At 43.4% G+C, this 15,409-nt stretch overlaps 1 protein-coding gene across 1 annotated transcript in view; it reads right to left on the reverse strand.

The window, feature by feature from the left end:
• LOC147893432 (uncharacterized) overlaps window positions 1–15,409 on the reverse strand; it is a 101,978-nt gene that overhangs the window by 62,757 nt on the left and 23,812 nt on the right. Inside the window, exons 5-7 of the mRNA XM_087386203.1 lie at window positions 6,174–6,181; window positions 5,919–5,990; window positions 5,657–5,824 (exon numbers count right to left, since the gene is read on the reverse strand). Of these exons, the coding sequence (XP_087242329.1) occupies window positions 5,657–5,824; window positions 5,919–5,990; window positions 6,174–6,181 (248 nt within the window). The remainder of the gene's footprint in view (window positions 1–5,656; window positions 5,825–5,918; window positions 5,991–6,173; window positions 6,182–15,409) is intronic.

Here is a 15,409-nt window from a genome sequence, read left to right on the forward strand (position 1 = left end):
AAGTAATCAAGAACAAGGCAAGCGATGTATGCATTGACAGTTCCACAATTTAAGTTTGTGGAGAGGGGAGGCTTGAGATAATCCCGGATGGCAGAGGGGGGAAGCAATCCTCCCAGATATTATTTGTTCCATCCTTGAGCTTTCATTTGCTCTGTTCATGAGGTGTCTAAGCTTGGCACCTGTGTAGAATTCGATGAAGATTTTGTGGCCATTAGGGATAAATCAACCGGCCATGTAGTGGAGAATGGCCTGTACCAGTTGACGGCTCCCTCTTCCATTATTGGAACCCCTCTAGGTGTCATGTGGCATTCAAGTATTGTCACTTGAACGTGGATGCGTTACGACAAGCTGAGCAAGAAAAGGCATTGGGTACATTGAAAACCTGTGCAATAGATACAACTAGCATGGTGTCTGCAAGTTGCAACCAGCACAGTGGTTTCAACCAACACAATGGTTGTTATTATTTCAAAACCACCATGATCGTCGCTTGCAAAATAAAACTCTCTCTCTCTCTCTCTCTCTCTCTCTCTCTCTCTCTCTCGATTGATGATGATCTACCTTCTAATAATTTAGTACCAGATTCAGAAATTCATGATTGTGAGAATGATGTCAAAGATGATGATGAGGTCATTCAAGGATCTAAAAAGGAGACTACCTCTCTATTTGACCCAGGTGGCTCTACATAAGAGAGCTCCATGATCAGTGGAGCCCACCAGTCCCATTGCCCACGAATACGCCAAAAGTGGAAATTGTTGATGAATATGTGGATGTTGGCAGAGATTCAAAAAATAACTCGTGTAGAGGATGAATGAATTGTTTTGGGACACTCAATCTGTTCTGTACAGCATCTCTTCAGAAGTTATCATGGGCTCTAGAGGTGCCCAAACTCTTAGATTGAAGGGGATTATTAATGGTAGATCTGTCCACATTTCGGTTAATAGTTACCCAAGAATATGCCAACAGTGGCATGTTGAGATTGTTAATGAATATGTGGATGTTGGCAGAGATTCAGAAGGTGCTCTTGTGTAGAGGATAATGAAGTGTTTTGGGACTCTCGATCTGTTCCATACAGCATCTTCAGAAGCTATCATGGGCTCTAGAGGTGCGCAACTCTTAGATTGAAGGGGATTATTAATGGTAACATTTTGGTTGATAGTGGAAGTACCCCTAACTTCATCAACTCCAAAGCTGTCCAACTGGTGAGATTATTCCTATCGGGTAAAATTTTTAGGCGAGCGGCCACAGTTTAGGCGAGCCAACCCAGGCGAGCGGTCACACTCTACGCAAACACAGGTAGTGAAAGGCTTCTCCCTACCATGGGGGCCTTACTCTCCATGCAACAAGCTATATAATCTCCACCTCCTGCCATGTATGTGTGCTCCTTTTTCTCCTAGGTGGGCTTGAATGAGCTATGGAGTTTGCGAACCCAACGCCACACAATCAACAAGCTTTTGGAACGAGCAGTTTTCACCATTTACCACCTAAGAGATATGTAAACCACGCAAATCACCTTGAGCCAGTGTCAAAACCAGTAAATAAAGCACCCTACAGGCTATCACGGGCTGAAAGGGACGAGGTGGCAAGACAAGTGGAGGAGTTTTTGGACAGAGATTTCATCACACACAGTCAATCTCCTTTTGCTTCCCCTGTTCTCTTGGTTAAGAAGAAGAATGGTTCATATAGGATGTGCAATGAAAAGGGACCTGAATAAATGACTGTGAAGAACCGCTTTTCTAGCCCTAGAATTGATGACTTACTGGATGAGCTGAGAGGAGCCAAGTACATTACAAAGATATACCTAAGATCAGGCTACCATCAAATAAGAATGAAGGAGGTGGATGAGCCAAAAACAGCCTTCAAAACTGAACGTGGTCTATATCAGTTCAAAGTGATGGCATTTGGCCACATTAATGCTCCAGCAACTTTCCAAGCACTCATGAACAAGAGCCTACAGCCCCATCTCTACAAATCTGTCCTAGTTTTCTTTGATGATATACTCCTATACAGCAAGTCTAAGGAGGAACATTTAATGCATGTAAAGCAAGTCCTTGAAGTATTGCCAAGGCTAGCAAGTGTACCTTCATGGCTAATGAAGTAGACTATCTTGGTCATATAGTCAGCAGCAAGGGAATAAGAGTGGACCCCAACAAGGTCAAGTGTGTGAAAGAATGGCCATGTCCTCAAAATACCACTCAGTTACAGGGATTCATCGGGCTTGCCTCTTTTTATAGGAGGTTCATCAAGCACTTTGCAAAAATAGTAGCACCCCTTACTGAACAGCTCCAGAAGGAGGCTTTTTTCTGGATAGCCACTGCAGAGAAAGGTTTCAAGACCTGAAGGATGCTTTGACTTCAACTCCCATCCTTGTGTACCCAGATTTCTCTCAACCATAAATCATTCAAGATGATGTTAGTGATAGAGGCCTTGGGCACGTGCTAAAACAAAGCCATGGTGTCATAGCCTATGAGAGCCAGAAGCTTGATGACAAGGAGCTGCCCTACAACATTTATGACCAGGAAATGCTAGTCATATTGCACTATCACTACATATATGGGAGTCATTTTAAGGTAAAGACTGATCATAGAACTCTCAGATATGTCTTATCTCAGTCCAACTTATCTCCCAAACAGAGAAGGTGGCTTTCCATTGATTTTGACATTGAGTACAAGGTGGGGAAGGAGAATATAGTGGTTGATTCACTCTCTAGGATGTGGGCATGTACTTTATCCTCTATTGTAGAAATATACAAGGATTGGATCCATGGAATTCAAGAGAAATACCTACCAGATCCAGCAGCTGCAACTTTATTTCAGGACCCCAACTGCCTTGATCATCCACATCACAAGCTACATAACGGGCTGATTTTGTTCCATGACAGGATTTTCCTTACTGAAAACTCAGTGTATGAGCTGCTGGTGCTGCAGGAGCAGCATGCATCACCATCGGCTAGTCACACAGGATTATTCAAGACCTATGAAAGAGTGAATCAGAGTTTTTATTGGAACAGTGTTTGGAAGGACGTGTACAAATGAGCAGTGCCATAAGCCATGCCAGCACAACAGAGAATTAAACCCCAGCCCAGCTGGTCTACTCCAAACTCTACCTATTCCATTAGGTAAATGGACACACACATCCATGGACTTTATCACGGGTCTACCTGTGACTCCTAGAGGCCAAACAGCATTTATGTTGTGTTGTAAAGGCTGCACACTTCATACCCACCAAAACTCAATATTCAGCCTCCATGACTGTTTCCCAATATATTAAAAATGTCTTCAAATTATATGGATTGCCGCCATTATGAGTGACCATGATGCCAAATTCATGGGGCATTTTTGGCAGGAGTTGTTTAAGTCTATGGGCACACTTCTCACCTCTAGTATTGTTGATCATCCTCAAACTGATGGCCAAACAGAAAGAGTAAATAGATGGCTAGAAGAATACCTCAAACATTTCTATTTTGACACTCAAAACAACGTTGGACAAGAGGCTTATTACTAAACATACCTCCATTGGGATGAGCCCATTTGAGCTATGTATGGCTACAAAGTTCATGTGCCTTCCACAGTTGATAGTGCAATGGCCACCCAACAAGCAAAGGATGATCTGGCCCACATGACTGCTTTACTACAGCAATACAAGGATAATATGATTAAGGCCCAAGCCTATATGAGACTATATGCAGATCAGCATTGAAGAGAACTCTACTTTGAGCAGGGGGATTAAGTGTTCTCAAGCCACGAGACCAGATATGCTTCTCTGAAGGGAAACAGTAATACTAAGCTTGCTCATAGATATTATGGCCCATACAAAGTTCTAAGGAGAGTTGGTGAAGTGACCTATCAGTTGGAACTACCCCCATCTTCCAAAATCCATGATGTACTCCATGTCTCACTCTTGAGGATGTTTTTGGGTCCTTTAAAACAAGCATTTGAGGAGTTACCTACCATGGATGAGGAAAGTCAGATTCAATACGTTCCAGAGAGAACTATTGGTTTCAGGGACCATGTACTCAGGAATATCCTATGTGGAATACGACATCAAATGGAGAGACCTTCCTGATGACGAATCCTCCTGGCAGCCCTCATCTATTGAATAACACTCCCTAACGGTGCATCTAGAAGCAAAGAGAGATAGAGAATACTTTGAGAGAAGAAGAAAACAAAGATGTACAACTAATGATAGTCATATCGATGTATAAAACCTTACAAAATAGGTTTCCAAAATGTTTATACACCTTCAACAAGTACTGATTTCGTCTAGTTGAGCATTACCTATTAGTCACCAAGAACCTTTATATATTGTAGAGAGTACAATTTAAGTTAGGTTTTTGCATCTAAAGGTAAGGCAAATCCAAAACCATGGAAGCAGAAGACAGTACTTAGGAATGGCATACCTTCTTGAAAATGCTCTCAAGAATATTCAGCTTTTGGATGGCATAACTACAGGGTAAGCAGATGCACGAGTATGAGCATTTCAAATGCAGAGAGAGGATTGGGAATGAAAACTACAAACCATCTAATGCAAGACAAGTGTGACATAAGTTCCAGAACAGCGAAGTGAAGATTTTCCTTCATATAAAAGCATTGAAGATGAAAAATTTCTAGTCTGGTACATTTGGCTTAGTTCATGATGATGCAGCCCATGCTGACAGTCACACTAGCACCTTCTGATTACATCTCTTCCAGATTGCCCAACACGCCAAGGCTCACAAATTAATTCTTCGAGCCAAATAGCACCTTTGAGAAGTTTCTGAAATAGATCATATGGACTTCAAATGTACTTTGATTGTACTTGGCCTCTTAAGAGCTCTCAATGAATCTCAAAGGAAACTATAAAGGCAAATGTCTTAAACGATGAATTTGATTTCTCAGCGCCTGGATAGCTATCACAAGTATGGACATCTTCATCTAGCTGCAAACTTTCCCTGCCAATCTGCAGACCCTCACATTGCAATACTACCTGCGGACATCTTCACTTCGCTCCCATGCTTCATCCATGTCTGAGTATACAGTAAATGATAGAATCTTCAGATGGGTCCGAGCTGTTGCATGCATATTACAATTTAAATTTGACGGTGTCTTACATCACTCTGCAAAAGCATTCCCATCTCTTTTCCACTTTCTTGCAGATATCTAGGCAATTCACAACCTTTTCTTTGAAAAATATATCTCAGATTACTCTAACAATTGTCAACACAGTAGCTTGTTTTTTTTGGCAAGAAAACCACACTGTAGCTTTTGTTAGCCAGCACTCGAATAATTCAGAACATAAGAATCTAGTAACATGAGAGTTTCTTTTCCGTTTGCAGTAGAGAAAGTTTTTGGAAAGGAAAAACCCTCTCACTCATTTCCCATCATCCTGTGACACTTACCTGTACTTTAATCCATCTCATGGTGTATATTCTTATTAGCAGACTACAAAACCAGGTTCAAATTCCCTAAAAAACTTTCTTGTTCTCAACCTAATGTGCACACATGCTAGCCTTCTCTTTTAGTCCCTCAAGCAGCTCAGCACACTGTCTACACAAATGTTCCATGGTGAATATGGCATTGACATTTAGTTTTCATGGTTGAATGTTTACAAAGAGAAGTGTGAGCCATATGTTACTGCAAGATGAAAAAAGAAAACAAAAATTTCAGACTCCAAGATTCACCTGCCACCCGGGGACTAATGGCCCACGTTTTGTCTTCTTTGATTGAAATGTAGTGAGGTCAACAAGAGATCCACCAAGCATGTAGCTCCAGTAATCCCGTACAGTTGAGGATATGTCCAGCATTTCCACTTTGCGAATGGCTAGAGATTCAGCATCCAAATTATGTACCTAGTTAAAAGAATTTGGAGCTCTTAAATATAACAATCTATGCTCTCAAAATGGCTTTGAAAAGAACTGTACTTCTGTTGCAAACTGTACCTACATTTGGAGAATTTCCATTATCAGCTACATGAATGGTCTCAATTGTAAGCTTGAACCTGGTAAAATACATACACTAAACATACAGCATTTCAGTTCAAAGTTCAGAACAGATTTTAAAAAGTGTTACAGCACCCCTTTACACACACCTATAAATGAGGGAATCTAAACACGAAAAAAAGCATCATCACAAAATTTATGGCTTGCAACCATGTAATCCATACATAAAAGACTGCAAAGGACAACATGATGGTAATACCTTGAGAACTTGAAGAACGAACAATCCGGTGAAAGGTCATCAAAGCATTTCAAAACAAGCATTAGTAGGGTATCCATATGGTTTGCAAAGAATCAACTGAATTGTAACTTTAAAGTAGAAGGCTTGGCTCCAATTTTTCCACAGCGTTGAATTCAGCTCATTCACATAGTCTTCTCCCCATCAAACATCTATGGACAAAGTTATTCACTTTGAAGAAGGCTGTCAGAAAGACAAAAATATTTTGTTTTTGCAGTCTAAATAAAACATGTTATCAAACTCTTTTTAGGGACCTCCTAAAAGTAAAACATCCACCACAAAAGAGAACATGTGGCATCAACATAATCCTTCCAGATTTCTGCTACTCCTATGTTCTACCAAATGTTTTCGGCATATGTTATGTTGAAAGACGTATTAAAGTTGCTTGCCTAAATAGATAATCAAACTGTAACTTGTATAGAATGACTGAGGTTTGCTGTTTTCTAATGATCTACAAAAGACCCTGATTTGTTGACCTTGGTCCATGGCACGTGCATTTTGAAAGCTTTTATTTATAATACGTTACTTGCATGTTGTCTATGAGATGACTATGCAGTTGTATTCGAAAATGAAATCCTGTATTTTAATTGTCTTCTACGTCTGAAAGCTTACAACAAATATGGCTTGTTCTCATCTTCTCATTGATAGATAATTATAATATTTCCAAATCTAACCATAGATTCAATAATATATAAGGGTGTTTATCCAAGAGCGGAGGATACAGGGAAAGCATTCTATAAAATCTAAATCCAAAGCACTCACAGCAGAGGATAGATTTGAAGATCATCTCTTAGAGGAAGAATACTATGGAAAGAGAGAATGGTTAGAGTAATAATGAGCTAAGGGCATACGACAAATGCAAAAGTGAATTAGGATATCTCTACAATGCTGTCACATCACATGCCTAAACGAATGTGGACATGCCACTTATCTACTTATTGTATATTGCATTGTAGACTAGACATACATGACAGCCCATATTCTAAGCCCTCCGTTTATTATTTTGATGAAAGAGGCCAATAATCTAGTTCATGTTGATAGCATATTGGAGCATTCTTTTGGCTCTAAGACAGCTTGGTGATTCGTGAAGGCTGTTAGGATCCCATTCATGTCAAAGTGTAGCTCGCACTCTCACCTAGTGGCAAGTGGAGTAGGAGAGGCCTAAATGGCAATTGAGAAGGAGAGTGCATCATGTGGCATAGGAGGAGTTATCCCACATATGATGGGTTGTGGAGAGAGCCTTGGGGAAGTGGTCATACTTGTATTTGAAGGGGACCTTTGCTTTGGGGAATATCATCTTCATGTGAGCCTTATTTTAGTCAAGTCTTTTCATTAGTTAGCATTCTTTTTTATTACTCGTGTTTTATAGGTTGCCTTACTCTGGGGCTCAAGATAGTTTGGTGATCCTGTAGTGGGGGGGGGCTCTTCGTCGCAGTCTGCTACTTCCCTCCTGAGACTTGATTTTCCCAGGGACCTACATGAGGAGGCTGAGACCTCACAGTGCACAGCCCTTTACCCGGGCATCATGGATTTTTCAAGCCATGGGAAGTTCTCCTTATTGGGGACTTCAACACAAGGACAAGTACACGCCAGGTATCACTTATTGGGGGGGGTGGGAGGAGTTCTTACGTGCCCTCCCCAAATCCCCTTATCCTCTTTGACTTCCCTCTCCCTTCTGCTGGTTGACCTTATCCTCCTCCTCTCCCTCTCCACCACATCCTTGTATCCCTACCTTATCCTCCTCTCCTAGTGCTGGTTCTCCTTTCTCTCCTCTCCCTTTCATCTCTACTTCATGCTCTCTATGCTTCCTTGGTAAAGGCTAGCAATGGTCGTTTGGCTACCCTGTTTTCTGATGCTGAGCAGGGTGGGCAGGAGCAGCCCCCCCCTTGCTACGGCTGATGCAGAGGGGATGTGGGTTAGGCTCATTGTAGTGCTTCGGTTTATTGCAGGGCTGTGGGGGCAGGAGCATCCTCCCCCCCCCCTCTTGTGGCAATGCTGTTGGAGTGGCAGGGTGGGCGGCGATGCCGGACAATGGAGCAATGGGAGGGAGGGTTTGTGCTGCCCGCCCTGTGTTCAGCTACAGTGCATGAGCAAGCAGACCCAGCTACGGATGTATGAACTGGTTTTTGGCTGCCCATAGACCTATTGGTCTGCCGTAGACATTAACAGATCTCTCCATCTTGCCACTATTGCCCCCTCTCACCTCTCTCTTTCGCCTCTTTGCCTCATTGCAGCTTTCCCATCCTTTCATCCAATTCCTCCCTCCCTCTGTGATACTCCCACAAATTGCAGACAAGTGTATCAGCATTGGCTTTCACACTTGTGTTCCGCCCCTTCTTACGAAACGACGGAGGTAGCACATGAGCTTTGTCCATGGTGGCTAACTGAGTTGTGTCCTAGGTAGAGGATGAAGCTTGGCATTGGCAAAAGCACAAGCACTGTCGTTCGGGCTGGTGAGCAGACAATTGGTGTGGACACGCCTTCAATGGAACCCTCGCCTTAATCGTACGCACCGCTTCTTATTAACCCTTCTTCTTCCTCTCTCTCTCTCTCTCTCCCTCTCTCTCTCTCTCTCTCTCTCTCTCTCTCTCTTCTGGATGGACAGCTATGCAATGCAGAAATATCTTGGGGAAGACATCTCAAAATTTGAAAGGCATTTAATCTGCAAACTAAGGACCAGCTCACATGAGCTAGAAGTGCAAAGAGGCAAATGGATGCGGCCCAGAATTCCAAGAGAGGAAAGATAATGCAAAATCTATCCTTCACAGGGCAGCACGTGCTTCTTGGAATGCCAAGCATATGCACACATCAGGGAGAGACATGGAGATAAGAAGCAATAATCTTAAGAGTCTATTGGAACATCCAGCCCACAGACTTGGAAGCTACATTAAAAAAATCTTGGAGCACCGTAGCAAAGTTCACGGGTTAGCACACAAAATAGCTCAGCAAATACTCACAACATAGAAACATTTGTGAGAATTGTCTATCACTGGATGTGACCACTCAATCCCATAGATCCTATAGGGTCCCGTACAGCTCCCTCCCGCCGGCCGTACAGCTCGCATGTCGTCGCCCGTACAGCCCCCTCCATCGGCCATACAGCTCGTAGGTTGCCGTACAGCAAGTCGTCGTACCGTACCTCACCCGTACAATAGGTCCCGTACCGCCTCCGTACAGCCCAACAGGAACAACACCCCTGGCTGAGCTGAGCCCTTGGCTCAGCAGGGGGGGTTAGCATCAGTGAAGGGTTTGGAGAATCTGCAAGGTCACCATGGATTACCCGAAGATGAAGATTTTTGCCACGACCCCCGTCAGCAAGCCCTCTTACTCTGACATTGCAGCAACACTTTGATAAAAGGAAATTTTGGAGTATTGAAATGGAAGAAAGCTTTAAAAGAATTTGGTTAGAAGATAAGAAAAGTTCAATCAAGGAAATGATGAACACTTTTCTTCCGTCAGAAGAAAAGTTACCCAATTAAGAAAGACTTTTGCACAAAATAATGACACTAATCGAGTGCTCCAGGAAAGCACTGAAATTAGTGAAAAATCACGTTTAGCCCGACATAAAAAAATAAAACGCGGTCGTTCCATCACTATTGATGATAATGTAAATGAGTCTATTTACATCTCTATGTTTCAATATTGTTCAAAACATGTTACCAAATATTTGTCAGGTATAAAGGACACACCAACAAATGAATGCTTCTCATGCGAAAGAATGGTATTTTGAAAGAATAGCAATTACTTATCTAAAACATATTTTGATTGGATATGTAGTAAAAAAGATAATGTCTATGAGGTCTTCAAAGACAAAGAATACAGAATATCTATGCTTTGACCTACAGGAAAAAGATTGGCTCAGACCCTTAGGAGCACATTTACCACTTGGAGAATGAAATCAGAGAGCTCAGGCTGCTAGTTGCAGCTCCTAGCAGGAAGGTGAACGATATGGAGAACAAAGGCAAGCAAGAAATTATTGCAGAAGCTATGGAGAAGTTCAGCACATTTCCACTAGCACCAACTCTTGTCTCCAAGGTCAAGGAAATGATCAACACTCAGGTTAGTTCAGCCAAGGAAGAGATGGCCATTGTTGCGGACAGCAAACTTAACAAAGCATATCTATACACAGAAGTAAAAGAGCAGCAGGATATAGCACATAATAAGAAGATACTACGCATTGGAGGGTTGCCCAAGGATTGCCTTGGCTTTTTCAATGAAGAAGAGGATTACATAGCAGACGAGAGGATTGCATGTCTCGAGAAGGAAATACCACAAGTAGTGTGGGATCATAATGATATTAGCTCTCTCCCAAACACGAATGCAAGTACAAGTGTTTTTCAAGGAGAGAGCAGGAAGAAATAAGATTCTTTGACAAACAAACAAGTTGAAGGGCACAATGATTTGGATCTCCAAGGAACTCACCTTAACTCAGCTCAAGCAGAGGAGTGTCGAGCTCACCAAAATCAAGGATGCACGTAAAGCTCGAAAATGGGCTGTATATCGAGATGGAACAACATTAATTAAAGATTTCAAATCTAAACCTAAAGACTCTCAGTCTTAAACTGATGTTATGAAGGCCACTTCTATTGTTTATAGTCTTAGTATGTATCGGTGTGATATAATAATCGAGCTGAGATGCCATGTGCACTCCTCGACTCTTTGGCTTGTCCAGATGTTGTAAGTCTTTTTGACATTTTGTACTTTGTAAGTCACGGGAGACCCGTGAGGTCTCCCGCGGACGTTAATATGACTCTCTCTCTCTCTCTCTCTCTCTCTCTCTCTCGGCTACAATATAGGTACTCTCTAAATAAATGGAGCTGCTTTTGCACTCCTTGGGAGCTGCCCTGCGCCCTCCCTAAGCTGATGTACTAGATGGCTTTCATGCTGTCCCATAGACCTCTTGGTCTCCCGTGGACGTTAATAGACTTTCTTTCTTTCTTTCTCCATCCATCCAAAGTGCCCTTTGCCGATAGTCAGTGGATACACATGGGAGGCAGCATACCAGGATGAGACCAGGGAGACAAGAGGAGTCCGAGGACCAGGGGGAGTGTCAATACTATATCGATCATCCCTTACCAAGATGATCTCCATCGAGAGACGAGATACACATGCCAGGTTCCTATGGGTTCAGATATGATGGCCTCCCCTAGAGGACCTCTTCGTCACAATCTACTACTTCCCTCCCGAGACCTCACATTTTGCCAGGGACCTACGTGAGGAGGCTGAGACCTCACCGTGCGCAGCCCTTTACCAGGACATCGTGAATTTTTCGCGCCGTGAGAAAGTTCTCCTTATTGGGGCATTCAACGCAAGGACAGGTACATGCTAGGTATCACTTCTAGATTTTCCTAATGATTCAATCTATAGCAGATGTTAATATAGACGAGGCTCGGATGTCTTGAGTCTCCGCAAACAAAAGGGCACCAGTCACATCCTCTGAACATGCACTGCTAGACATTGCTAGGATACATGATCTTTCATCTATAATGACCTAGATCATTGGGCCTCCTCAAGCAAGTTCACTTGTTTCCCACATTGGGGGGGCTCCAACATAGTTGACTGTCTCATATGATCTCTTGCCTTCACTTCACATATTAATAACTTTTCTGTCTCACCACCACCCCCTAAAGAAGATCACACGTATCTATTTTTTAGTATATCCACACTGCCTACATCACACAGTACAACACCACTCACATACATTACTTACCATGGCATGCACTTTGATCACAAATTAAGACCCAAGTACTCCGCACACCTCTCAGATTTACTTAGAGACATTGACCACATACCGCTCTTAGAGGATCGATCCGCCCTGATCACATGCTCTCTCCATGAGGCCACCCTACACACTTTCTCACACACCACTCGATCCACACCTCCCCACCTCTCAGCTCGGTACCCTACAATAGTTGATATGATGACGAGTGTAACGCTTTACGCCAACAACTCTAACTTGAAACTAAGCATCATCTTCCGAGTGAGGCAAAGACGATACATAAGTACCATCGTCTGGTTCATCGGAAGAAGTAGGTTTTCGTTCACCGGAACGAGGAGGAGTTAATAAACATTTTGTTTAGTAACAACTCTAAAGACTTCCGGTGGAGTTTTCCTTGAGTGGCGAGCCCCGTCCCCTCTCACTGGCACAAAAACTTGGCACTCCTATGCACTGACACTATATGATGTTCCTAACGAGCCAGCACCCGATCTCTCACATGTAGCATGCCCCACTTCATGCATTCAGTGGTGTCAAACAAGCAGCCCAAAAGCTTCGCAACAACCGAGCAGAAGATCATGAGGGCCTACGTACTATATCCTTGCACATGAAATAAATATCTTGGCCTCGATCTTAGCGAAGCTCTTCAATGAAGCGGTTTGCACATGCTTCCCACACACTTGGACCCTTAACACCATCACCCCCATTCACAAGGCAAGAGATGCCATGAGCCCAGAAAACTACAAGAGCATTATGATTGGACATGTCGTGTCCAAGATCTATGCATCAGTACCTGGTCACAAAGCGTCAGGGACACAAAGCTGTGGGATAGGTAGGCTTCCAGATAGATCATGGGACCATGGATGATAGTTACACTTAGGGGGGTCGTCGAGGAGGCTAGGGCACGGAGATGGAGAGTCTATTGCTCCTTTGTGGATTTCCACAAGGAGTGCCAAGAGACCGACTCATCAGACGTCCATAGGCGCTGGGATATAAATAGGAGATCACCTGGGCAATCATGGCGCTTTATGAGAGAGTCTCGGGTGTCAACCTTGTTCGCCCTCTACATAGATGAGCTTGATTATTGGGACCCTAGGAGGGGCTGGTTGCTCTCTACGAAGAACCTTGCTCCAGATTCTCCTGTACACAGATGACGTGGTCTTACTCTCTTCCTCAGTAAAGGGTCTCCAGCGACGATCGGATGCACTTCATACCTTTTGTGAGACACATCACACATGACTTGAAGGTCAACCTTGGTAAAACAAAGGTCATGATCTTCAACTCGTCCCGGGCAGCCATGCATAGAGAGCATTTCACCTTGGATGGGTTGCCAGTGCAGGTGGCATCCTACACATACTTGGGGGTCCTTTTCTCCGGGCCGATCTTCATGATACGACCAGCATTACACGCCTGATTGAGCAGGGGGTATGCCGCACTACCCAGACTCAAGTGGTAGTGCTTTCACTCTTACTTTTAGGACCCTCGGACCAAGGCTCTTCTCTTTGATTCTTTGGTCCAACAAATAGGTATGTATGGCAGCCCTTGTTGGGGGCCAGACCTATCAGAGACAGATTGGGCTCAAGTTGAGACGCTTCAGGTTCTCATGCTCTGACGGATGATTCGCAATAAGCTTTAAGTCCCACATTTGATAGCCCCGGCTGAGTTCGGAGCATCACTTGATGCAAAGTTTCAGGTTATCACATATCTCTACCACATTAGACAGTATGGGTCTTCCACCACAGGGCGACGTAGGCCTCCTTTGCTGGCTTTATCCTCCTCCATAGCACTAGCGGCAGAGGGTGACCAGAGGTGTTAATCTGCACATACGGGCAAACAGTTTGCGAGCCTGAAGCTCCACATAGATAGGTTAACTCCTTTCCAATACAGCGTTGAGGCCCCTCCATCCCACTCACATATCACGAGGTGAAGCAGGTCATCTGAGAATAAATTTTACAGACATTCAGGACCTAGCTGGCACCCCACGAGCTCCCTGTGAAGCTCAGTTTTCATAGAGACCATTGCCTACGGATTTCAGCATAGGGTTTCATTGATCCACCAGGGTACACATGGATCTACCTCTCCCACTCCCTGAGGATATCTATCGGGCAGTTCCACGTCTCATCGCACCGACTTTGCATTGAGAGTGGACAAGCAGAGGGTATACCTAGAGAGGGTTGCATCTATACCCTATGCAACCGCCAAGAGATTGAGTTAGAGGAGCACTTTGCTTTCCAATGCCCTTTGTATGAGATCAGAGGTCGCTATTTTACTGCCTCTTCGGGGCCGGTTACAGACCCCTATCCAATCTCCTGTGCTGAGGAGAGGTAGATCGTTGACAAATTCTGATGTCATGATCTCTCTTGGCACTAGTTTCTTTTTACAATACTGTGTTATGGCATGGAGGAAAGAAGGGATGCCTTCCTAGACAATATGCAGGCTTGACAAAGGCGCACCATGACAACGGACAAGTCGTCAAAGTTGGCAATACTCCTTGAAGAATGGAGTTGGATGGAAAGATGGTGGATTTCTTGCCACTTGCCATAGTCATTAGTAGACTATCGCTCATATAGAGACTAGTAAGCACTATCAATCTTTTGGCATGTGAACTTGCAGCCTTAGACTTTTGGTTCTACGTAACGAGGAAACAAGATGGTCTCTCGGCTTCCAAGCATTCATACTAACAATAATCTACTTGGTGCAAAAGGATTATATGTATATAAGATGTTACAATTGATCATGAGTAGTTTTGTTGGAATGGTAGGAGAACTTATGAAGCTCTATCATGCTGCTTCTGTTGGAGATATTTATTTTTCATGATGTTAGCTTAGGGGCATGTCCCAACATTTCATATATTTATGCCATATACAGAGGCATCTTACCTCATCATATTGTTTTGCATTCACCAGCGATGGCGAATGATTTAGTGTTGGGGGAAAATGTTGTAGGCCTTGCAGAGCAAAATGGAGTAGGAGAGGCCTAAATAGGGATTGAGGAGGAGACTGCCATGTGGCATAGGAGGAGTTATCCCACATATGATGGGTTGTGGGGAGGGCTTCAGGAAGTGGCCACACTTGTAGCATTTGAAGGGGACATTTGCTTTGGGGGAACTTAGTTGAGTCTTTTCATTAGTTCGCATTCTTTTTTTTCATTGATGCTTTGTAAGGAGAGGATAAGGATTGAGGAGGAGAAAAAAAGAAAGAAAGAAGGAAAAGAAGAAAGTTAATTAACATTTACGAAAAATCGAAGGGTCTATGAGACTGGGGGAAAAAAAACAATGAAAGTTATGGATGGCACCACTAAAAACACGCAGCCATATCCTAAGGTTGGTGTCTAAAGCAAGACAATAAATGAATACCTTGAATATCAATGGGAGAGAACCCAAAACGTAAAGGGAAATGATGAGATGACACTGCTGTCAACCGCCAAATCAGCTATCCATCTGGATGATTGGACCTATGTATGTTGTCTGTGGACTGAGTCCACC

Source organism: Dipteris shenzhenensis, chromosome 15 (genome assembly GCF_047967505.1).
Source record: "Dipteris shenzhenensis isolate YYH24624 ecotype China chromosome 15, Dip_SZ_1.0, whole genome shotgun sequence".
NCBI lineage: Eukaryota > Viridiplantae > Streptophyta > Polypodiopsida > Gleicheniales > Dipteridaceae > Dipteris > Dipteris shenzhenensis.